The sequence below is a fragment of the Pelophylax lessonae genome (assembly GCF_965119305.1).
Source record: "Pelophylax lessonae genome assembly, chromosome: 1".
In the NCBI taxonomy this organism is placed as follows: Eukaryota; Metazoa; Chordata; class Amphibia; order Anura; family Ranidae; genus Pelophylax; species Pelophylax lessonae.
This window is the reverse complement of record NC_138768.1, coordinates 550526235-550552335: the sequence shown is the minus strand read 5'-3', so window position 1 is coordinate 550552335 and position 26101 is coordinate 550526235. Positions and strand designations below refer to the sequence as shown.

The 26101-nt window shown below is 44.0% G+C and overlaps 1 protein-coding gene across 1 annotated transcript in view; it reads left to right on the top strand.

Moving 5' to 3' along the window:
* Positions 1–19332, top strand: part of TBC1D2 (TBC1 domain family member 2) — a 109106-nt gene extending 89774 nt beyond the window's left edge. The window contains exons 11-13 of the mRNA XM_082269375.1: positions 433–618; positions 2026–2147; positions 18602–19332. Of these exons, the coding sequence (XP_082125501.1) occupies positions 433–618; positions 2026–2147; positions 18602–18803 (510 nt within the window). The 3' untranslated portion in view covers positions 18804–19332. The remainder of the gene's footprint in view (positions 1–432; positions 619–2025; positions 2148–18601) is intronic.
* Positions 19333–26101: the final 6769 nt, after the last annotated feature.

Below are 26101 nucleotides of genomic sequence, written 5' to 3'. Positions count from 1 at the left end.
AATATAAAACTGGCCATAGATGGTTACATGGGAAAAAAAGAACAGATTTCTTCATCCACATAAATGAGGTGGACGGAGGATCCCCCCCCCCCCCCCCCGCAGGGACAATGTATTCTGACTACACCCTCTGCTGTCAGAATACACTGATCAGTGGCTGCAGCTGATTGGCCCTCCTACAGAACTTGATCAAACAATGGTCCTCTTTCAAGTTGGGAGGGCCACACACTGATTCTTGCTAAACCAGCCTAATTTCGATCAGTGTTCAGCCAGCTTAAACATTATTACTGTTTATTGTAACCTTAAGCTATGAATATATTTTAAGACAATGCAGACGAAAGAGCTTGCTTAGTGCTGCAACAATATTGAATCAAAATGATCAGATTGTTATATCAATAAGATGAGTGTTGACATGAAACTCTGTTATATCCTTAGGTTGATCAAAGAGTATTCAAGGATTTCTTTTCGGAAAAGCTGCCTCGTTTGCATGCACATTTTCAGCAATACAAGATCGACCTCTCTCTTATCACTTACAACTGGTTTCTGGTAGTGTTTGTTGATAGCCTGGTTAGTGATATTCTTCTGAGAGTGTGGGATGCCTTCCTGTATGAAGGAACAAAGGTAGGAATTCTTTGGGGAACTAGCCAAAATAAATACAATGCTGGTTCCTACTGTATTAAATTGTATTGTAATTGTTCTGTCTGCCCTTATGTTGTAAAGCACTGCGTTAACTTTTGGCACTATATAAATCCTGAATAATATTAATAATAATACAAAGTGGTGTTGATTTCCACAACTGCCTTGGCTTCTCCCTGTGTTGCGCCCCCCACATGGTGTTTACCATCCCCTTCCTTTTGTAAATTAACATAGTGAACACACTCACTGTGTTCATTCATAACTGAAGCATAGTAAAGTGTTTTACTTACTAAGTGTTTACTATGCTTCAGTTTGCAAAGCATAGAGCACTTCCCATTCATTCACTTTCCAGTACAGCTGAGGTTGCAGAGAAAGGCTTATGTGTTTGAGCTTTGGGGTGCACACCCTAATTCAATAGGCTGTGCACTACACACCTATGACTGAGACTTGTTTAGACTGACATACAGGATCCTTTAGTTGTATTTTAAATGCCATTAGTTGGTGTATGGTCTTATGAAAATGTTAAAGTGGTTGTAAACCCACTTTAAAGACTTATATACCCATATTAAGGCTTACCTATAGGTGCTATAAACATCTCCTAAACATGGACCATTTAGGAGATATTTACAGTGCATGCAGCCGATGACGTCATCGGCACATGCGCTCTGAAGGAACAGCCACCCATGCCGTTCCTTCAGAGCCCTGTGCCGTGAACAGCAGCTCCCGCACACATGCACGCGGGAGTGATGTAATCGCGCCTCCGGCCAATCAGATGGCCGGAGGACGCGAACCAGGAAGCAGGACGGCCGAAAATGTTGGCCATCCTGTCGCTGAGCGGGCGGCACTGTGGGGGCTTCGTTTTAAGGTAAGTATTTCATAATGAGTTAGTATGCGATGCATACCATGCTCATTATGCCTTTGTACAAGTTTTTTTTTTTCTCATTTTTTACAGAGGGTTTACTTCCTCTGTAAAGCGGTTGTATACTGCCTAAAAAAAAACCAAAAAAAAAAACAAACCCTGCAAGACAAAGGCATAATGAGCTAATATGCATTGCATACTAGCTCATTATGAAATACTTACCTTAAAACGCAGCCCGACACGGACCCCCGGACACCGCTGTGGGAGCCGACATGCTCCCTCTGCGTCTCTTCCGGGTTCGGCGGCTCCAGGGCTGTGAGTAGCTGGAGCCACGATGACGTCACTCCCGCGCATGCCGGACCTTCAGAGCGCATGCGCAGCTAGCGTCAGCGGCTGCATGCAGGGCAAATATCTCCTAAACCGTGCAGGAAATGCGTATACTACCACTTTAAGCATTACACATTACACATGTTGCATCTCATGATTGACAATTATCAGATGTTATCTTTTATTCATTTCTAACACTTTGACAGGTAATTTTCCGTTATGCGCTTGCAATATTTAAATATAATGAGGAGGAGATCCTAAAGCTAAATGATGAAACTGAAATCTACCAATACCTTTCATTTTTCACGAAGACCATTTGTGATGGCAGGTAAATCAGAATCCTTACCAATTATTGTGTTATTTAATATAGCATGTATTTTAACGAGGGCAGCCTTTCTCAACATTTTCAACACAGAGGAACCCTTGAAATAATTTTCAGGTCTCAGGGAACACCTGCTAAAAATGACTATATTTACAACTCATGATGCATTAGTGTGATGGTCGGTGGGATGAATGCTCCTTACACTTGTGGACATTGGGAAGAGTTATCCCCTTACAGATAGCTAAAAAGATCAATGGTGTCAGGGGGAACTTATCTGGGAGGGAGAAATTGCCCATTGCTCAAGGAACCCCTAGTAACCTCTGGAGGAACCCTAGGGTTCCACGAAACCCTGGTTGAGAAACACTGATTTAGGGCATGAAAGTACTACACTGACAAGGTATTGATAAGGAATTGTTAGAGGGGTATGAGACATTTACATATAGGCATCTCGGATCGCGGGCAGAAACGCAGCGCGATTTTGCCGCGATTGTCACCCGATGAATCCTAGTAAAATCGCGCAAACTGAATCGCGGGACGCCTGTCACCCAAAAGAAGTGGCGACTCTGACCGCGATCTGAGACGCCTATATGTGAATTGAACCTTAGGAATAAATACATTCCTAAAGGCAAATGCATATCACACACCCATTTAGTTTGCTTTAAAAACAGCAGCAGGTAATATGCAAGTATGTTTTCTTTGAGGCAGTAAAAGAATTAAAAAATAAGCTTGATGGGGAGGTGCTCAAATAGGATTATTATTATATTTGCTTCATGACTAACACTGGTATTTTAAGATTTATGAGTTTGCACAGCCAGGGCTGGCCCTAGACAGCCTAGGCCCTAGGTTTGGAGGTGGGACTAAACCCGATACGTTGTGCTGCCTGGGTCCAAGAAAAAAAATCACACCCAACAAGAGGCCCCCACACGTCCATTATGTTATATAGATATACAACTTATTAAATATATATATACCGTTATCTTCTTCCATAACTCACCACCGGAACAATCCACCAAACACCCACTGTCTGTCCTCAGTCCTCCTGTCACTACTGTGTCTGCCACCACTCCTAGAAGATCCAGCCTGCCCTGCGTGAGATGGAGTGTGCTGATGTCTGACGTCATTGCGCACACCACGATCACGTGAGGGACGTTCTGCGGAGGAGATACTCTGCCTCCTCATACTTATCTGTTTGCACTACGGGTGGCAGTATGAGATGGGGAGATGCCATCTGTAACGCGCCGCAAACTGATGACACACAAAACTGCTGGAAAAAAATCTTGGGAGTCAATTTGCTGCCCCTCTCCAACTTTTGCCTGGGTCCAATGGACTCAGTGGGACCCATGGTAGGGCCGGCCCTGTGCACAGCCAATCAAACATTTTAGATGCTTCAGACAAAATATACTGCAACAGTATGAAAGCTGAACTCCAAGGAAAATGGAAAATTGATATCAAATACTTACCGTAATTTTCCTTTCCTTATGGACTCCATGGCAGCATACGTATCGGGTTTAGTCCCACCTCCAAACCTACCCTATAGGACATCCACTCCCATAAATCTTTGCACCTGTTCAGCACACGTGTTCTGTAACTATCCTCCATAGGAGGGAACTCCTGCTGCCATGGAGTCCATCAGGAAAGGAAAATTACGGTAAATATTTGATATCAATTTTTCATTTTCCTGACAGACTCCATTGCAGCATACGTATCGGGAAATAACTCGCCATACACAAACAGGGTGGGCAGGTGCTGCACAAAAGTTTAATTTACTCTGTCAACTGACAGGACTTGTAAACCAAAATTAACAAAAGAAAGAGCCGCCGGCTCAACACAATAATGAGACAAAAAGGTATTTATAGAGGACCAGGATGCTGCTCTACGAATCACTTCAGGCGCCACATGTCTGGAGACTGCCCAGGAAGTGGAAACACTCTGAGTCGAATGAGCCATAACCGCCAATGGAGGAGTCAAGCCCTTAGCCCTGTAAGCCCATTGGATAGCTTGGATGATCCAAGAGGAAATAGACCTTGAAGAAGCCTGAAGTCCCTTGTTCTTTCCACTGAAAGTGACTAACAGATGTTCTGACTGCCGGAAGGAGACCGTAGCTTCCAGATACTGTTTGAGGCAATTACCAACATCCAGCGGATGGACAGAAGAGCCCTCTTCCTGCCTAAAGGTAGGCAAGACTATCTCCACATTCTCGTGAAAGACAGAAGTAACCTTTGGTCTAGCTTCCAACATAGGGATTAAGACTACCCTGTCCAGAAAAAAGGTTAGGAAGGGCTCCTGCGCCCCTAAGGCTCTGATTTCAGAGACACTCTTCGCGGATGTAATGGCTACCAAGAAAACAGTCACCAATGTCAACTCCTTGATGGTAAGAGTTTCATCTGTATCACGGATACGTTGTGATAGAAAGTCCAGGACTTTGTCGGACCAGAGTATGGCTAGCCCAGAGATGCCGGTAAAAGCTGAAATAGCCAAAACCTGGACTCTAAGAGCTCACCGAGAGTGGAAGATCTAGACCAGACTGCAGAAAGCTCAACACGTCCTGGATCCTGACGGATGAATGAGGGTTGGAACTAGCGGCCAGATGCGAGGAGAATCTCGACCAAATTCTCTCATACACCTTGTTGGTTGAACTCCGTCTGGCACTCAAAAGTGTAGAGATAGCCTCTTCAGGGCACCCTAAGGCCTGTAGCCTTCCCCTCTCAACAACCAAACCTTCAGGTGTAGCCGGGCTGGACAAGGATGCAGTATGGTGCCTTGAGATAGCAGATCTTGCCTGAGGGGCAGCAGGTTCGGATCCCGAACACTGAGGAGTGTTAGAAGAGGGAACCAAGGCCTGTTGGCCCAGAATGGTATCACCGCCACTACTTCCACTGCTTCGGACCTGAGTCTCCGGAGGAACTGCAGGATTATTGGAACTGGAGGGAAGACGTATGCCCTGCGGAACCTCCACCGATTCGTGAGGGCGTCTTACCCCTAGAGCTTGAGGATCCCTGAACCTCGCATAGTATTTCTGCAACTTGCGGTTGGGAGGGGAGGCAAAGAGGTCGACCTCTGGGGAGAAACCCAGGTTCAGGATCCACTCAAAGACATCTTCATGGAGAGACCACTCGTTGTTGTCCAACTGCACACGAGATAGAAAATCGGCTTTGACATTTTGGACTCCCGGAACGTACACTGCTGACAGGTCAGACAAGTTCTTTTGTGCTCAGGCCATAATCGGTTCCACCTCTCGCAGCAAGGACCAACTGCGTGTCCCTCCTTGCTTCCTTATATATGCGACTGCCGAGGTGTTGTCCAGTCTGAGCATCACTGGAAGCCCTTTCGTCAAGTGAAGGAGCGCTTGCAGAGCTCGAAGAGCCGCCCGTAGCTCCAGAATGTTGGAAACTATTCCCAGAGAGGGAAAGTTCCATTTGCCCTGAGCCACTTCCGAGAGGCAATGGGCCCCCCAACCTGTGCTGCTGGCATCCAAGGTCACCACAATCCATGAGGTTAGCACAAGAGAAGGGCAACACAGAAGATGTTCCCGATGTAGCCACCACGGAAGACTCGCTCTCATGGCCGGGGTCAGGAAGATGGACTGATCCAGATGCCAGGTGTCCCACTGATGAAGAAAGCCTTTCTGGAAGGGTCTCTTTCTCCATAGAGCCCACTTTAGCATGGGAGCCACGGCTACCATGGTCCCGATGATTCTCAAGCACTGACGCGCTTGGAGGTGAGGTGATGAGAGGGCACGGAGAATCCTGTCCCGGACCACTGCGACTTTCTCCTCCGGAAGGGACACTGTCGCTGTCACTGTATTGAACAAGGCCCCCGAGGTAGACAAAGGAGTGGGTGGGATTTAGATGGCTCTTCTCCAAATTTAGCAGCCACCCAAACATCTGAAGGGTGGACACGACTTGGTCCAGGTGCACCAACAGCTGAGTTCTGTCTTGGGACAAGAGAAGCAGGTCGTCCAAATAGTGATGTAGACAAATGCTCTTTGTTCTCAACAGAGCTACCACAGCCAGCAAAACTTTCGAAAAGGTTTGTGGAGATGTGGAAAGCCCGAAGGGGAGACAAGTGAACTGCAGGTGCAATTGATCGACGAAAAACCGGAGATATCTCTGGAAATCTTCTGCAACAGGGACATGGAAGTATGCGTCCTTCAAGTCTATAGGCACCATCCAGTCTGCTGGTTGGACCGCCTGTTGAATAGAAAGAAGAGTTTCCATCTTGAACCTTTCCTTTCTGATAAATCGATTTAGGAAGGTCAGATCGATGACTGGTCTCCATGATCCATTTTTTCTTTTGCGAACCAAGAAAAGAGGGAAGTAGATTCCTTGGCCGCGCTCTGGTTCTGGTACGGAGTTGACAGCCCCTTGAGACACCAGAGACTCTATGTAGGAAAATAGTACCTGGCGCTTCTCTCCTGAGGGTGGCAGGGAGGTAGGAAGAAATCTTGGTCTTGGTGCTTCGCTGAAAGCCCACTTGTGCCCGTATGTGACTGTCCTGACAGTCCAGGAGTCCTGGATTGAGGCCGCCCAGACATGCCGAAAGTGTAGCAACCAAGTCCCCACCCGACATGCCTGAGTGGGCCCAATCTCAAAAAGACTTGGTCGCATCACGGTCGCCAGAAGGGACACTCTTTGAGGGTTTCCGAGAGGAGGTTTGTCTTGATCTCCAATTACAACCAAACTCTCTGCCAGGCCTATAGGTGCGTGCTTCCCTGGTACGATCTGGAACATACCTCCTAGGTTGCCCCTTTCTCAGATTGAGAGGACGTCGATCCTGAGGGAGAAAACCAGACTTGCCGTCCGTAGCCCGGGTTATAGCCTCATCCAGCTTATTCCCGAAGAGGGAGGAACCCCCAAAAGGAATATGGCCCCAGACCTGCTTGGAAGCTGGGTCAGCCATCCATGGGCGGAGCCACAGAGCCCTCTTGGCCGTCACTGAGGACAGCATAACCCTGGCCAAAAGATCAATAGATGCCTCCCCCAGAAAAGACGAAGCCATCCTAAGTTCCTGAATCTGGGAACTTCTGGCAGCCTCCTCAGAAGCATTCCTAAAGGACTCATCCACTGAGTCAGACCATAACTCCATCTCTTTGGACATTGCGGCCAAGGCCAGTGCCGGCTTGCAGGCCATTCCTTCAGTCAGGTAGATTCTTTTAAGATCAGAATCCATTCTCCTATCTAGAGGATCTTTAAAGGAGGCTGTATCTTCTAGTGGAAGGATCACGTTTGACCAGCCTCATGACTGCGGGTACCCACCAAGGGAGGAGATTCTAGATGTTTTATATCTTCTTCCTTGAAAGGATACAGCCGGGACATCTTGGAAAGCATGGAGTTCTTCCTTTCCACTTTACTCCATTCCTTGGTAATAATGTCCCCCAATTCACCTAGAAAGGGGAAGTTAAGTCGCTCTTTGCAGAGCTGCTTAAATAATTTCTTCTGCTTTGGCGGAGAAACAGCCGAGTCTTCCCAATTCAGGGTCTCTCTTACCGCTCTGACCAGGGAGGGGACGAGAGCATACTTGAATCCCAAGCAAGGGTCCTCCACCTCTGAGTCACTATCTGACAGGAAGGCTGACGGGTGACTAGGCTGAGAGGTTTCAGGATCCTCTCTAGGCTGTCTTCCAGGGGGAGGGCTTGGAGGAGTCACTTCTGGGCTCTGCGCCCGACCTACTCCCAAATCTGCCAGGGAATCCTTGACGACCCTCTTCACTAGGGCCTCCAGTCGTTGGTCTGAATTGTCCCTCTCTCCCACAGCCTGAGAGAAGCACTTGTTGCACATCGACTTGCCTTCAGGGACACGTGCACCACAACCCCAACAACCCACTCTGTCTGGGTGTCGCAAGGGGCCAGCTAAGGTAGATGACTTCCTGTGATGCTGGGAGCCTGACTGGGACCTCTGAGCAGATCTCGAGGAGGAATGCCGGTGGTGAGAACTCAATCGATGCTCACTCTTGCGTGAGGAGTGCCGGTCCGACCTAGGAGGGCTGTAAAACAAAGGAACAGAGCAAGACAAACAGGGAGCCAGGGACATAAATAATGCCCTAATCCCCCCTCTCTACACACCCCAACCCCTGCAAACCTGTTAAGGGGTGGCTGACCACCGGAGGGCGGGGAGGCTTCCATTCTGGCGCTGACCTGCAGGGATAAGCCGGACAACGGGATCAGAGAGGAAGAAAGAGGGGGAGGGGGAAGAAAACTCCCACAAACCTGGGGTCAAGTACTCACCAGGAAGACCTGGATGGGCCCAATGCAGAGTAGCAGCGGATGCAGCAGGCAAAAAAACGCTTGTAATATGAGCAGAGGCAGCAATTCCGACTTCCTCTAGCAGAGTGTGTATTCTACACACTCTGCTGACACCTTAAGGGTTTTTAAATATGGCGCCTGCTGACATCATCAAGCGGCGCCGAAAAAACCCACTGCGCATGCGCCGCACCGCTACCGGGCATGCGCGAGAACCAAGCCTCGTTCCCGAGGCGCTCGCGCATGCGCAGTAGCCAGCAAACCGGTGGCCGGTCAGGAAGTGAGCTCTGACTGGCCCCGGAGCCCTAGCCACCAGGGAACAGGAAGAAAAAAGGTAAGGAACACGAAATAAAGCTGCAAATATAAAATTAGGCTGCCATGGAGTAAAGAACATAATAAGAAAGGGGTACTCACTGACCACCAATGAAACCGCTAGCCACCAGGGATGGATGGGAATTCAGCACACACCGGACTTCATATTTTTTTGGGGGGGGGGGCAGGCCACCCGCAGCAGCTGGGTTTTTGGCCAAGGTGCACATCAGAAAAAATCTTCACCCCGCTCCATACCCCGCAACAGCTGGGGCGTATTGGAGAAGTACTCAATACCCGAATGGCAGAGACATCTATCTCCTGGGATCCGTCTTCAGGTAGGATACAGGTAATCCGTTAGGAGGACAAAAAAGGAACACGTGTGCTGAACAGGTGCAAAGATTTATGGGAGTGGATGTCCTATAGGGTAGGTTTGGAGACGGGACTAAACCCGATACGTATGCTGCCATGGAGTCTGTCAGGAAAAATTTTTTTTTACCCATGATGCTCAACTACACTGCAGAGTGCATGAGCATCATGGGAAATGTAGTTTCAAAACATCTGGAGTGCCAAGGTTTGCCATCACTGAATTAGGGGATGATAAATAAGGAGATATACTTACTAATGATTGGCTGATATCGTTTTTTTATTGCCGATACCGATACTTTGGTACATTAAAATTTTTTTTTTTTTTTTGACAGGTACTCTTGTGGAGGGATCTGGGGGTCTAAAAGACCCCATCCCCTCCTCTGCACTTAAAAGCATTCAAAACACCAAGTTTGGCTGTTTTGAATGCTGTAATTTTTTTTAATTTGGCGCTGAGTACCCGGAAGTGATGTCATGACTTCACTTCCGGGTTTTTACATGGAGACCCGATCAGAGCCGAACGGGGCTTTGATTGGGTCTTCTCTTCGGCAGCTGTGCAGTCTGGTTACCCGGGTCTCACTCCTTGTAATGACAGGCAAGAGGCTTCTCAGCCGCATCGGTTGTCATTACAAGACAGCCGATAGTCAGCTATGGACGCCGGTACCGGGGTGATGCCTCTAGCTAGAGGCATCACTCCGATACAAGCACTTTCCCGAAATATCGGCAATATCAGTAACCTCAGGGGCCTATTCCGATATATCGGGGAAAGTACATATCGGCCCCCGATATATCGGCTTTGCCGATAATCAGTCGATCCCTAATACTTACCTTACTCCTTGCTGCCCAGGCTTACTCCTCTTCGTGTGACTGGCCCCATAAAGCCACAGGTTGCAGCTCTCTGACATCATCCTGTACAATGCAACACCTGCAGTCCTGCACTGTACGGAAGAATGTTGAAGGCCCGCACACATTTCAGAGCATCTTTCAGTTGAAGAAAGCATTGGATGCCAAGGAATACAGTAGGTATGTCACCCTATTTGTCATCCTGTATGAAAATGGGTTAAACCTTGCAGTGGGGTGGGAAATCCACTACAAGGGTAAAACCTTTTTTACCCATAGTTCAGCTTTAATAAAAAATTGAACCCGGTTTTATTTTAAATCACTTTCTGTCCCAGATGGCTGCAGTAAGGCCACATGCACACTTGGTGTTTAGCCCCCATTGCATTAGGTTATAGGTCTGGGTTCTGGACATTTTACCCTGGGTGCATACTGCCTTAAATATAAGAACTGCATTAGGCTCTGGCACGAAGGTGGCTGTGTTGTGGGCATTTGACCGCAGGCACATATTGCCCTAAACATAGATACCGCATTAGGCTCTGGCGCTAAGGTGGCTATGTTGTAGGCTTTTGACCCTGGGTGCATACTGCCTTAAACATATGTACTGCATTAGTCTCTGGCACTAAGGTGGCTGTGTTGTGGGCATTTGACCCCAGGTGCATATTGCCCTAAACATATGTACTGCTCAGTGCACTATCTAGTCACAACAGTTGTCAACCTCACATAGACTTTTACTGGATGCTGACAGCGGGACTGGATGGTGTGCCTGTATCTTCTACCCATACCTAAAGTGAGGCATGTCCTATAAAATGCAATGTTTCAAAATGTATGCAGGGTTTCTTCATTAGTGATGAAGGGACCCTGTATACGTTAGTGAACATTGCTTTTTATGTGATACACTGAAGGAAGTAATAAAAACCTGGTATGGAAGGAATTTTCAAAGGCAGGTAATGGCTTTTTTACTGTACTTATGTAAACAAACAATATTGTAAGCATGTCATTATAGCTGCAATAAATCTATTATTTCGTTTTAAAGCTGCCATAGATTATTTTGTTTCTTTAACCTTTAGTAAAAAAATGAAAAGTATAAAAGATAAAAAAAATGATAAAATAGTCAAAGCAACCTTGTTGCTAAAAAAAAAAAAAAAAGAAACACACAGCAACTCCATTCTTCTCCCCTTTGCAGAGCTATAGATGCTGCTGGTATCCGTCATTTCTGGTAGTTATATATATGACATGTCCCCCTACCACACTGTGCCTCTGCCCAGCAGTTACTAACTTGCTAAGCATTTGTATAGTGACATGGCAGGAGGCAGATGGAACCACAGTATGTGAAGGATAAGTCATCCAATACTTCTGGAAAATTTGGATACCTGCAGTGGCAATAGCTCTGCAAGACAGCAAAGTTTGGAGTTACCAACTGACTGGCAGGCATGTACAGGCATACCCCGTTTTACGTACACTCACTTTACATACACTTGCGAGTACGGACACAGCTTGGTCAGCTTGGTATTGCACTACTCCTGATTTTTAACATTGTCGTCTATGGGAAATCTTGTTCAGCTTGACATGGCACTACTCCCAAACTATAAGTGACAGGGATGCCAAACTTAGGGAGCATCGAGAGGGGACCCAGGACTACAACATATCCTATTTTGTGGTTGGCCAACTTGCCTAGGTAATCTACCATATCATAGTCCTGGTTCCCCTTAACATGCTCCCCAAGTTTGGTGTTCTTATTACTTATGGTTTGGGAACAGTGTCATGTCAAGCTGACCAAGATTTCCTAGAGCTAGTGTATTTACATGCATTGAGAAGTGAAAAAAGGTATTGCTTCACTTTAAGTACATTTTTGTTTTACATACATGCTCTGGTCCCATTGTGTACTTAAAAGTGGGGTATGCCTGTATTCATATTCTTTTTTAACAATCTGCGGCTTTTTATTCTAGCGGCAGAGTTGCTTTAAATTACACAAACAAAAAAAACCCATACATACCGTAAAGATCTGGGGTGATTAAACTCTAGTGGTGCATGCGTTTCCAAGAAATCATGCCAGTCCAGACTGGATTTCTAAGGGCATGGCAGCCCACTTTTATTGTGAAGGAACAGAAAGTTCAAAAAAACAACAGCAATTTTTTCTCGCAGGGGGTTCTACCATTACTGTAACTTGCAACTTCAGCCTCCTGGCTTACTCACTTGGCACACGGCTGCTTCAGGCCTCACACCTAGGCCTTAGGTTTGCTCCTCAGACCAACACAAGTACCCTTCGGTCAAGCTCCCTTGTAGCTTACTTGGGATCAGCTTTGCGCTAAGCTGTCATGGACTACCTCTGCCTCCTGCAGACGCTCAAACTGCCACCTGCACCCTCTCTCTGTCGAGAATGTGGGAGCCCTCCTTATTCCCATACACAGACCTCGTGTCTGTAGGGTGAAGTCCTCCTGACTCCTGGGCCAGACCTCCTGTCTGCCGGGTGGAGCCGTCTCTAACTGGCAGCCCTGAGTGCTAACCCTAGGACTATAATAAACCCAGCCCACAACTGTGCTATCAGCATGCCTGCCTTTCCAAAAATCAGGCGTAAATTTCTAATAAACACAGTGACAATGGCCCACCCACCTCTCTACAATACACACATGCAGTCCACCTCCAAACACGTACCATATTATACACATGCACACCATTGTGACACACATGTACATATCAGACCTCTATTGCATGGCTTGCATTATGTATACCCACACACTTAAGAGGTAAAAGAATATTGTTAGGAGCATTGTTTGTGTTCTGATAAATAAGGAAAGCAGTAAAGGTACTGTATTTATTGTAGTTTATTTACAATTTTGCGTACCTTTGCTGTTCAGTGTTTTGAGAAAGACCCAACTTTCCATTTACGTGTTCGTTATTAAAGTTGAATTAAAGCCTTTTTTTTTTTTAAAGGGGTTGTTTTTACCTGCTTTGTGCAATGGCATTGCACAAAGCAGTTCCTTACCTCCTCTTTTGGAGTCCCCCACTGGCACTCTGCACATACATCCTGTATGCATCCCTAAAGCAAGCCATGTGCTATGGGAGCACCCATGCAGTTGTGGTGCCAAGTGGGGCCGTGTGCTGCCACAGACAGACAAAATGTGACTTGGCCACCCCCCCCCCCCCCGCTTCCTCCTCACTGGATTTGACTGACAGCAGCAGGGGCCTATGGATCCCTAGTGTCACCTGTGAGACAAGGAAGTCAAGAGGGAAGAGCTGCAGCTGGAACAGCACTGGATCGCTGACAGGACTCTGGTAAGTGTTTGGGGAAAGTGGGGAGAGAAAACAAATAGCGAAGATTTTTTTTTTTACCATGATGCACTTTAACCACTTTAGCATTGTTTTATCATTCAGATCCTTTTTTATGTATTATAATAAATGTTTGTGCAAATATCATGGAATGCACAAAATCAACAACACTATCTCTAATTGTTTAGTTCTTATACTTTCAGAAAATGTATGGTTTGGAGGATCTTTTGCAAAACCTTAAAGTAGTTGTAAAGCCACTATGATATGATCATACAATAGTTTCTGTTAAATAAGGACATGTGCCCCACTGCACATGTTTTATTAAAAAAAATGCAGATTTCCACCTTATTTCACAGCGCCTCCCGGCACTCATGTGACTCCTTGCCTCTCTCTTCTCCCAAACTGACAACGACAGCAGGAGGGGCCGAGAACTCCCCCCTGATGTCAGCCGGGAGGAGAGCAGGAGAGAGGCAAACAGTCATGTGAGCGTCAGGAGGCGCTGTAAAATGAGGTAGAAATCGGCAGCCATGATAAACCATGGTCAGTTTACAGGGAGGAGGGCAGAACTAGGCAGGATGAGCCAAGTATTTTATATGATACCGGGGGCTAAATTACACAACACAGGCACTGTGCTGTATAACACGCTTTAAGGGAACATGATTATTTTTATTTAATTTTTTTTTTTTAGGGTAACAAACACTTTAAGCATGTATTGTGCAAGTGAATTTTGCTTTCTTTGTACTTTGGGCAGGTGTTTTTGTATGTTTTATTGTAAAGTATGCCTGTCTGGCTTTCAATAAATTGCACTACCTCTGAATATCACTGAAAAGTAGGGACGCTATACTATATAAAATACATGTGTCATGTAACATAGAAGAAAATGTAAACCCATCATATGCATCAATTAAAGAAGTCCTTTTAAATTATGTTTTTTTTTGGCATTTCAATGCATTTAATTACCTCTGAATGTCAGTGTAGTTTTTCTGCTTTGCAGTGATATTTAGAGGTACTGAAATTTATTGGAGGCCAAAAAAACGCACTTTACAATAAAAGATGCTTTACAAGAAAACCTGCCCAAAGTCTAAATAAAACATACTATATACTATAATAAACCCTCTCATTTACACTCCCATTAGAAAACACCCAACTATGCAGAGGTACTGCAATGCCTGCTGAGAAATGTTGTTTTCCAATTGCATTACAGAGCTTCCAAAATGCAAGGTGAAACACAAAGTAGCTCCATCCACCACACCCTTCAAACTCAGGCAGCGGAAGCGCTAAGCACAAGTTTAATAGTCTGTTTTCACAAAAATTAATAAGTGCTCCATTAAAATGGAAATAATTTTTAAAATTTTTCTCAAAGTTAATCTGTTGCATTTATCATGTTATGTTAAGGCAGTTAGACTTCAGTCGTGTTTTAAGTACTGTCAAGTAACAGTACATACAGGAATACACAGTGACAACCCTGGTGACAATGTATAGAAAATAAAAACCAGTGAAATAAAACAACCGTCCTTAAAGAGTGAACATCTTCAAAAATTCTCAAAAATATTGACTGTAAACAGAAAGTCCATATCCAATATATATTATGTGTGATCAATATGAAAGATAACCCACACATGCTGACTTCAGTGTTTCACATGTTTTTTAGCAGAAGAAAATGAGCCCTGCATAGTGAAGTCATACGCACATATGGATTAACCCTGAAAATCAGACCGTTAAGTTCTGCAATGAATACTCAACAGCTGATAATAATTAAATCAAACATGGACCATAGGAGAAATAAAGGAGGGCACATAGTGTATTCCAGTAAAAGGATAATATTTATTGGATTAAAAGCATGAGGGTGCCCACAAACATTAAAATGTGGACAACAAGAAAACACAGCATCGCTCGATCAGCCTGCCAAGCTCCTCTCAACACATGTTGTAACAAGAGATGTTGCGAGGGGCTGGTGCATGATACCCTGGGAAAAATGCCCCCTTAATTAAATCATCAGGGGTCTAGGCACTCATACGTATGGATGTATTGTTTTTACGCAGGATTTTGCTGTCAGCAATATCCTAAGTAAAAAGGTGTCTGTAAGCAATGTTCCCTCTAATTTTTTACTGTGCTGAGCAAATAAAAAAATTTCTGAGCGCAAACCTTTAGATTGAGCAATGGGGGGGGGGGAGGGGGATGTCAATGCAGAGTGACCAGCTTGCCCCAATCAACTGCAGAGTGCCACAGCATTGCCCCCAATAAACTGCAGAGTGCCACAGCAATGCCCCCAATAAACTGCAGAGTGCCACAGCATTGCCCCCAATAAACTGCAGAGTGCCACAGCAATGCCCCCAATAAATTGCAGAGTGTCACAGCAATGCCCCCAATAAACTGCAGAGTGCCGCAGCAATGCCCCCAATACATTGCAGAGTGCCACAGCAATGCCCCCAATAAACTGCAGAGTGCCACAGCAATGCCCCCAATAAACTGCAGAGTGCCCACAGCAATGCCCCCAATAAACTGCAGAGTGCCCACAGCAATGCCCCCAATAAACTGCAGAGTGCCACAGCAATGCCACCAATAAACTGCAGAGTGCCACAGCAATGCCCCCAATAAACTGCAGAGTGCCACAGCAATGCCCCCAATAAACTGCAGAGTGCCACAGCATTGCCCCCAATAAACTGCAGAGTGCCCACAGCATTGCCCCCAATAAACTGCAGAGTGCCCACAGCAATGCCCCCAATAAACTGCAGAGTGCCACAGCAATGCCCCCAATAAACTGCAGAGTGCCACAGCATTGCCCTCAATAAACTGCAGAGTGCCACAGCAATGCCCCCAATAAACTGCAGAGTGCCACAGCATTGCCCCCAATAAACTGCAGAGTGCCACAGCATTGCCCCCAATAAACTGCAGAGTGCCACAGCATTGCCCCCAATAAACTGCAGAGTGCCACAGCATTGCCCTCAATAAACTGCAGAGTGCCACAGCAATGCCCCCAATAAACTGCAGAGTGCCACAGCAATGCCCCCAATACATTGCAGAGTGTCACAGCAATGCCCCCAATAAACTGCAGAGTGCCACAGCATTGCCCCCAATAAACTGCAGAGTGCCACAGCAATGCCCCCAATACATTGCAGAGTGCCACAGCAATGGCCCCAATAAACTGCAGAGTGCCACAGCAATGCCCCCAATACATTGCAGAGTGCCACAGCAATGTCCCCAATAAACTGCAGAGTGCCACAGCAATGCCCCCAATAAACTGCAGAGTGCCACAGCAATGCCCCCAATAAATTGCAGAGTGTCACAGCAATGCCCCCAATAAACTGCAGAGTGCCACAGCAATGCCCCCAATAAACTGCAGAGTGCCACAGCATTGCCCCCAATAAACTGCAGAGTGCCACAGCAATGCCCCCAATAAACTGCAGAGTGCCACAGCATTGCCCCCAATAAACTGCAGAGTGCCACAGCAATGCCCCCAATACATTGCAGAGTGCCACAGCAATGCCCCCAATAAACTGCAGAGTGCCACAGCAATGCCCCCAATAAACTGCAGAGTGCCACAGCATTGCCCCCAATAAACTGCAGAGTGCCACAGCATTGCCCCCAATAAATGCAGAGATGCCAGCTTCTCTCCTGCGTTAACATGCTGGTGGAGCAGGAAGTCGGCATTGCGGCCCGGGTAAGGGATGTGCTGCATTCCGATTAAATGAACAGCTTCTGACCTCCTGAGTGGATCTTCTGGTGTTTGACCAGCCGTGGCATGGCCCCCCCGCGACCCCGTGCACTTACCTCACGGACGGTCACGTTACTCTGTCTTCAGTCCCCGGCTTCCAGCTTCCCGCGTCTCCATCCTCCCAAGTCCCGGCGCCTCCTCCTCGGCCAATGGCATGAAGTTGGCCTTTCGGCCAATCAGGAAGCGGGAGGACCCGCTCCCTGATTGGCCAGGAGGAGGATACGTATGACAATAGCGAATTTTCATTCGCTATTGTCACACGATGGGCGTGCTCTCGGGGCACACGCTCTGCTCCCTGGCCGCCCCGTCTGTGGCTGCGCCGTCTAACTAGGTGCTTGCGCGGGACGTAATTTCCACTGCGCGTCCGCGCATGCGCGCACCTTAGAGGGAACACTGTCTGTAAGCATGTAACACATCTTCTAACATTTAAAGTAAGTGTATATACAGCATCCAAGGACCCTTGATGGCCACTGGTCCTGGCTGAAAAAGGGGATCACTGCTGGCATCTTTATAAATAAAATGTATCAGTACCCAAGTACCACTTTGCTGTAAGTTCATTGTAGCTGAAACTTGCACTTACAGCCTAAGAGAATCAACCTGCTGTAAGGGTTTCTCCTTTTTTTCCCCTCCCCCTTTCCCTATTAGGTTGGACATACATTAAACAATCTGTACAATCTTCTTTGGATCTACCATTAACTATTTTATTGAAAGGGTCTGCATAATTGGATAAAACATTGAATGGATTGTACAGATGTGTCCTCAACTTTTACTCTAATACAGATTGTATATTCAAATTGTATAGTGTTTGGCCAGCTTTTTAGGCCTGAGGGTTTCCCTGAGAGTGTGAGCTTTGTGTATATTACACATGCAGACTGCTCTTCAATTTAGTAGAACAAGACCTTGTTCAAGCTTTTCTACTTGTATAAAATTGGCCATAGACATTATTGTTGCTCAAATCGATCATCAGGTTGGATCAGATGGCTGTCTACCGCAGCATTAAATACAATGGCCAACTGCTCTTGACAAGTTAAAAAACCAGGTCCGATTGCTGTTTTTCCCCATTGAGACATGCAAACACCAGTGGGCTTAGTGGGCCTCCCTGGTCCTCTCTCCTCTCACCTCCTTCATGCAGTTATACATAAATCACCCTCTGGCAACCTAAGCCTGCATGTTTTTATCCACAAATATGGGGGAAATAATCAGAGTATGGCTGTATTGTGCCCTTTAAACAAGGATGCATGCAATATGCTACTCTAAACCAGCCACTCTCAACCAGAGCGCCATGCAACCCTAGGGTTTCTCCAGAGGTGGCCAGGGGTTCCTTGATATATGGGTAACTGACCTCCCATGTTAAGGTTCTTGCGAAATTCCAGGTCCAACACCAACTAGCAGAGGTAGAGGCATAACTGTAAGCGTGGCATTCTGACCATCACTATAAGGGATGCATTCTTTCCATTGCCCATCACCAGCGTAAGGAGCATTTTTCCCAAAGACCACCAATTAACTAATCTTAGCAGAGATTTCCTGAGACCTGAAAATTATTGCAAGGGTTCCTTTGCGGTAAAAGGTTTGCGAAAGGCTGCTCTTAACTGTATGAGATAATAGAGACGCCTATGTTTATTTAGCACAGTGGAACAGAAATTAATTATATGTGCAAATATGTAAAAAAATTATTCTTCAAATACCCTTATGTATTGTATTACTTAGCATCTTTTCTCTTTCCAGAAAACTAATGAACATTGCCTTCAATGAGATGAACCCTTTCCCAATGAAACATATAAGAAATCGCCGCGCTGTGCATTTGGAGAAATTTAGGGCAGACCTAGCTGAACTAGAAAAGATAAAACAGGAATATTTTAGGCAAAAGGAGGAGCGTGGAAGTGCTGATAATGACTTGGGAGTTAGTGAGGATGAAGATGATACTTGAACATTACAAGAAATACAAGATACAAGAATACAAGAAACAATTTCTAATTGCTTAAAACGGGCATTAAAAATCAGTTTAATGCATATCCTAACATTGATGAAAATATAAGCCTTTATAGGTTCTCAAGTCACTATGTACAAATTACTGTAAGCAAAACTTCAATTCTTGTCGGTGTTTTGCAACTCTGGGTGCTGTATGTCATTCAAAGATATTTCAATATTTAATATTAGTCTGTAAGTACTGTATATACTTTTTATATCCCATTGTATATTTCATTGTAAATTATGCTCGTGTTACATTCTGTCCATGAAATTTGGAATACTGTTTGAGCTTTATCATTTTCACAAGGTAGAGTAGCCAAATTGATGTTGGCAAAGATTTTGACAAACTTAAAATACTGATTTTCAATCAATAAAACATCCACTTATGGTATTGCAGTTTATTATAAATTTCAAAGCACTTGTTGGGTATCCAGTGAGCCACAATAGACTGTACTCATCAGAACTGATATTTTTTCAGTAGATGTCTGTTGATACAAATAAAAAAGATCTTCACTGAATAAGATTTAGTGTTACTTTAATGAGTTTTGCGATAGATATTTAGCGCTGGAGTTTTTGAAAATAGAGTAATATCAAATTTATTGTCATAACCAAGTGCTATTGCCATGCCAGTTGGAATATTTAAAGAAATAGACAAAGGATATGTCTATCAATATTGAAAAAAAATGGAAAGCTCATACACTATTTATTACATACTATGTAATGCATCCTTCTAAATATGGCACTTGTAAGCTTATGTTTGAAAGAAGTTCCAGTTTTCTTCTGTTATATTTATATCTTAAATAGTCAATTTCTGTATAGTTACATAATTAAATAGTTTGAAAAAAGTCACAAGTTGATTGAGTTCATCCAACAGAAAAAATAATAAATAATAAATAAATCAATTGAAACCAGAGCCCCCAAGACCCCATAAAGCGTGCCCCAATTTTCTCCATGGGGAAAAAAAATCCTAATCCCCTAAGGCTCCACAGTTGCCCCTAAGGCAATCATATGTTCACTAGATCTCTTATATATATTTTCTACTTTATTTTCAGGCAGAGCCTTAGCTTGACTCATAATGTCCTTTGCACAGAAGAAAAACTTTGCTGATACATTTTGCCTTCCAGCATTTGGCTGTGACGAGAGGGTTGCTCCAGGTTCTCTTTAAAGCATGAGCATGTTAGCCATTACTTTAGAGTTATTCGCTGGTTTTCAGCTTCAAAATAAAAAAATAAAAATGTTGTCTTTCTTTCTCCTCTTATTTCTAAAAATAACAAGTCTATAAAATATTATTTAGAAGTAAAGCACTATCTGTCCCAAAATGTTCTGGGAGGCTTTATATACAGATCTGAGGTGTTAGGATTCAAGGTAAGTAAGCAAACGACTCACTGTTTAACACAAATCTGTAACTATTTTGGAGTTCAATATTTAGTGCCATCTGAGACATTACCTGTGCCTGGCCCATGCAGGGAAACTCAACAGGTTAACTTTAATTCCCTTTCCCCCTAGAACAATGCACACCATTGCATCAGGCCTGTCATACCGCCCTGCTCCAGTGTGTTTCACCCCAGATTTCAATCATGGAGACTAGGGGTAATCTCTGGGGAGAGTAATTTTATACACAGCACTAATTAAACATCCAATAAACATCCAACATATCATGGCAAAGTTTTCAAGGAGACATATAGCCCCTGAATACACTAGATGAAATATGAATATAGTTTTCAAGTCCCCACGAAATAAAATCAAAGTACCGCAAGCCATATTAATATAATTTCCTTATACCAAACAACATATTGAACCAGTTTCTGTCCATAAGAGAAGAATACATTTCTCCTGTATTTAAAAAAACACACTTGATAAAATGTCCCCCATATCTTAACCTCTTGGCGCCCTCATCGTTGTTTAGGATGCTGGGAAGTGGGACGGGATTTATGATCATATGACCTCCGTGATTGGCTACCACAGCAGTCACATGATCAGAAAGCTTTCCATTAGCCACCAGTAACTGTGCCGCAGGGCGCTCTGTGCACAGCTATATTTACACGAATTCACGCAAATATGCAGCTGCTCGGCGCCAAGGCCCATCCGCCGAGAGGCTGCATATTTGCGTGTGGCCAGCGCTAAGGGGTTAAGGAACAATTATAAAAACTGCTGTGAAGAATCCTTTATTTTATAATCTATCAGATATGTAGCACCCTTCTAAGATAAACTGCTAATTTGGTTGGGTAAATAGAATTTTTCTGACTCTCCTGTAATCAGTGGCAGCTTGTGATTGTTTTGGGCTGTTCTGGGTTTGACTGGTTGCAGGTTTGGCTGCTTCCCCTTCCTTCTGGAGGATTCTGGAATGTAGTGGGCTGGGAGATTCAAATGGGCAGTGTAATATTTATGTGATCCCAGCGAATCCCTGGGAGAGTGTGCCTTGTAGGTGGTTGGGGAGTGGTGAGGCTTGAAACGGCCGGGGTTCTTGTCCAGGGGAAGCAGTTCCCAGCCTGAAGTACCATATTCTTGCTCAAATTTGGACATTTTGCATGGTGTTCCAGTGAGACTCAGTCCCTTAGTCGCTGCTGCTCCAAAACAATAAGGTGATGCCACCCTTCTCCTGCGCTTAGAATCCAAGCTCCTCGACCACACTCTCCACGGGACTTACAGCTGGCGTCTTGGATGGCTAGGTCTTGCAGCCCAAAAATGACTGGGGTAGTCCAATGGTACTAAAGGCAAAAAGAAACAAAGAAAGGGCGCACGACCTAGCGCATTATCCTCAATAATAGGCTTTATTTATGCAACATATAAAAAATAGCTACTCACAAACACAGGTATAAAAATGATCATAGCAAGCTCAGTAGCTCCAGTGTCAGGAATAGTCCATATAAAAGTCCATAATCCAATGAGATGATGGCTGACGCGTTTCGAGGATCAGCCTCTTCCTCAGAGTTCCACCACGTTCCAGCTGAAAAAAAGCCCTGGGTGCGAGGGCCACAAGGAAATGGCCTAACAGGCCGGATTCGGCCCACAAGCCCACGAGCCTTGTGTTTGACACCTGTGCATTAGGATATCCTTTTTACTATAAACAGGATGACAGCTATTAACACAAAATTAATTCTTTGAAATAGGTTTTCTATAGGCTTTTACCTGAACTCTGTGATCTATCACATAACCATTTAGTCAAATCCAAACCATTTATGAAAGTCTTTTGTTCCTCAAAGGTCATACGTATCCTTTAAAAACTTTGCCATGATTTGTTGGATTAATTAGGTTTAATTAGAGCTGTATATTCTGAGCTGTGTACTCTCCCCGAAATTACCCCTAGTCTCCATGATTAACCCCTTCACGCCGACGTAACGCAAATATGTGTCTTTCAGCTTCAAGTGGTTGTACTGGGGTGATGCCTGCAGCTGCAAGCATCACCTCTGTACTGTTTTTAGAGTAGATGGTCAGCTTTCTTGTGATAACAACCAATGTGGCTAATCAGTCGCTCGGCCGTTATCACAAGTAGCTGGAGGGGAAATCCCCCCTTCCGCCCCTCCAGCTGGCCAGAGACACGAACAAAGCTTTGATCAGGTCTCGGATCTAGTAACCCGGAAGAAATGCCATGACATCCCTTCCAGTTACCTGAGCCTTAAAGACGCCAGATTAAAAAAAAAATGACAGCATTTAAAACAGCCAAACTTGCCATTTGAATGCTTTTAAGTGCAAAGAAGAGATTTGAGGTCTTATAGACCCCAGATCCCTCCATAAAGAGTACCTGTCACAGAGGATGTTTTCATTCCTTGTGACAGCAATAAAAGTGATTAAAAAAAGAAATTGAAAGATGCAGTGTAAAAAAAATAGAATTGAATAAATAGGAAACAATTTTTTTAAAGCGCCCCATTCCTCCGTGCTTGCGCACACATGTAAGTTGTGCCCGCAAATGTAAACAGTGTTCAAACCACACATGTGAGATATCGCCGAGATCGTTAGAGAGAAAGCAATAATTCTAGCACTAGACCTCCTCTGTATCTCTAAACAGGTATCCGTTTTTTTTTTTTTTTTTAAAGTGTCGCCTATTGAGATTTTTAAGTACTGTAGTTTGTCGTCATTTCATGAGTGTGTGCAATTTTAAAGCATGACATGTTAGGTATCTTTTTACTCGGTGTAACATAATTTTTCACATTATACAAAAAAAATTGGGCTAACTGTACTGTTTTTTTTTTTAATTCATGTAAGTATATTTCTGCCAAACAAATTGCATTTGAAAGACTACTGCGCAAATACAGTGTGACATAAAATATTGCAACAATTGCCTTTTTATTCTCTTGGCTCTCTGCAAAAAAAAAAAAATAAAAAAAAAATATAAATATATATATATATATATATATATATATATATATATATATATATATATATATATATATATATAATGTTTGGGGGTTCTAAGTAATTTTCTAGAAAAAAATACTGATTTTAATTGGTAATCAACAAGTGTCAGAAAAAGGCTTAGGCTTGAAGGGGTTAAGCCAGTAACAGTAAAACGCATTATGACAGGTGGGATTCGATAATGTGGATTGTGTGACCTGAATAAAGGGATTTTAAGGACAGTGACGTCATCAAACAGCAACCTTTTCTTCTTTCTTCTTATACACAATACTTCTGATGTCCCAATGTGCTGCTTTCTGCAGTTATATGAAATCATAATCCATCCATTACCATCCTACTATAATCTTGGTCAACACTTTAAAGGGGAAGTAAAAAAAAAACAAAACACACACATGCTTACTTCCATGCTGCAGCATTGGTGTCACATGATCGCCGATTGCTCAGTTCTCAGAGCTGAGAACAGTGACTTTCCTGCCCCTCCAGTGCTTGCTAGAGCACAGGGCTGTAGAGGGGCAGGCACAGCTGATTTTGGCTCTCAGCCTTGTGCTGTCAATCAGGCAGCTAGGTGGATCCTGACAATATGATTTGGATCCTTCTAGGATCCTTCTCTGTGAAATCAGCTGGCATTGAGCTTTAACCTGCTGTTGGCTGACTTTGGGTCACAGGAGAGCAAAACTAATTGCACTCCTGGCTCCAGAATAGAAGTATGGTCAAAAGAACTTACTTTTCTTTTAAGATACAAAGGTGTTACTTGGGTATCGCTGGGAGATAGTTCACAAAAGGTTGTAATCATCTATGGATCTTGCTGTTAGTACCCAATGGCAGTGAGAAAGTATGACCTGATGTGCAATGTCCAGGTTTTGTTTTTGATCTCTTTATAAATTTACCTAATCTTGGTAAGAAATTGTATAGGGGAGGTATAAGAAATAATTATGTGTAGTAAAGGAAACAGCAATATCAAAAAGTATACCATTCTTTGACTGCATTATGTATTATTTAAAAAGTTGCATGTATTAGGAATGACAGTAGCACAGGCATGCTTTTATGCAGCGCAAGAAAAGCATATACTGTATATTATAAGTTGCATTAAATATAGCCTGTTGTTTTGTGCCTTTTTTCAAAATGCATGCCTTTTTATCTAATATTTGTAATGCATATTTTTATCTAAACACATACACAAATGAATACTTTTTTTTCTACTTTATGACATAACATTTTTATTATTTTCAGCAATAATGATGTAATTATAGAGGAACCTCACTTTTAAACTCAGTCATCATAATACAGAATGTAAAGAATGCAGCCAAGCATTGTTCTTTGCCATATGTTTATTTTTTTTTGCCACACCTTGACATTTACTAAAGCATTTGCCTTCTTCAACATAATAACACTTGTAAAACAGAACAGCTAATTGCAGTTCATTGGTCACTGGGAAATTTTAGCTGAAATACAGGCTTTTTTTGAACTTTTATGAACTGTCACACTTGTAAAGTTTCTTAAAGGCTAAGTTTACATTTATAAAAAAAAAAAAAAAAAAAACACATGAAAAAAAAAGTAGACATGTACAAGTAAAAAATCAAACTTTTCCGTACATTAATAGCGTAACAAGTTGCATTACAAAGGTAATCAAATACAGTCTAGCAAGTGTCACTAAAGCATCAAAACATCGTTGAACCCTTTAATTTCTTGCATAGCTACTGTAAAGGTAGTTCTCTCGCCACACACTAATAACCACTACATATCCTAACAACTCATACTCTTCAGAAAACCTGCTAGGCGAGGAATGTACAGCAAAGAGATACTCATCACCCCCAAAGGGAACACACTGTGATCGAGTACCCCTTAAAACTGCTATTGGAGGAGGCAAGTGCGCCATTACTGGCCCCCTTGACCCAACTAGGTTAGGCTGAGATTGTCAAAATTTTAGCTAAAAGAACCACCGCCGCCCATAGGCTGGCCTACAATAGGGTTCTCCTGGAGCCCGTCATGAACCTCAGTACGAAAGTAGGCTGGACAAGGGTGAGAATAAAAGGGTAAATAAAGGGAGGTATGGAGGGAAGTGGGGAAGGAGGGGGAAACAAAGAGGAAGGAAGGAGGGAACAACTTAGTGCCTGCCACTGGAGATAGAGCCCTGAGATAGCTCAGAGTCGCGTTAAGCTAGCGTCAGAGGACCTGAGAAGCCTAAATTATCTGTACTCAATACTTAGTCAATGTCAATAGTAGCCTTCAGCCAAAAGTCCCAATTCTTATGGAACTCAACTGCCCCTTTTTCTTTATAAGCCAGCATCCTTTCCATTTCACATTGAGATTGTACCCTCCTCTTGACATCAGTAATACAAGGGATCGTAGGAGACCTCCAAAGTGCAGCTATCGCTATTCTAGTGGCAAACAATATGTGCGCCGCTATTATTCTACTATGAAGTGGGAGTTCATCCACTCCTATACTCAATAGCGCCATATCTGGGTTCAGGGTACACTGTCGATCACATATGTGTGAGAGTAGAGAGGAAACTTGTCTGTGCATTGCAGTTTTTAATGCACACTGTTAGACAGGTCAGTTTGGTTGGTCGCAGAATGGTCAGTGGGTAGAGCTTGGAATTTTCCTTGGCATTTATTTTTTTTAGATACATTGCCCTCCAATGCTCCTTGCTGCAAAGGGCAGTTATAAATGGGGGAGTGGCTAACTTTTTGTACCATTGTTAAATTGGTCAGGCAACACACTAATGCCTTTGTGGCCATAGTTCTATATGCTGGGTGTTCAGTGTGCCCCTGTACCTTTAAGGAGGGGTGGGCTCACTCCAGCCCATCTGACCTCTATTCATCCATCAGAATGCATTTGCTTCTACTGTGGAGCCTCTTAAAAGTCAGAGGTAGGAGAGCCCCTGTTTTTAACACATACTGGTA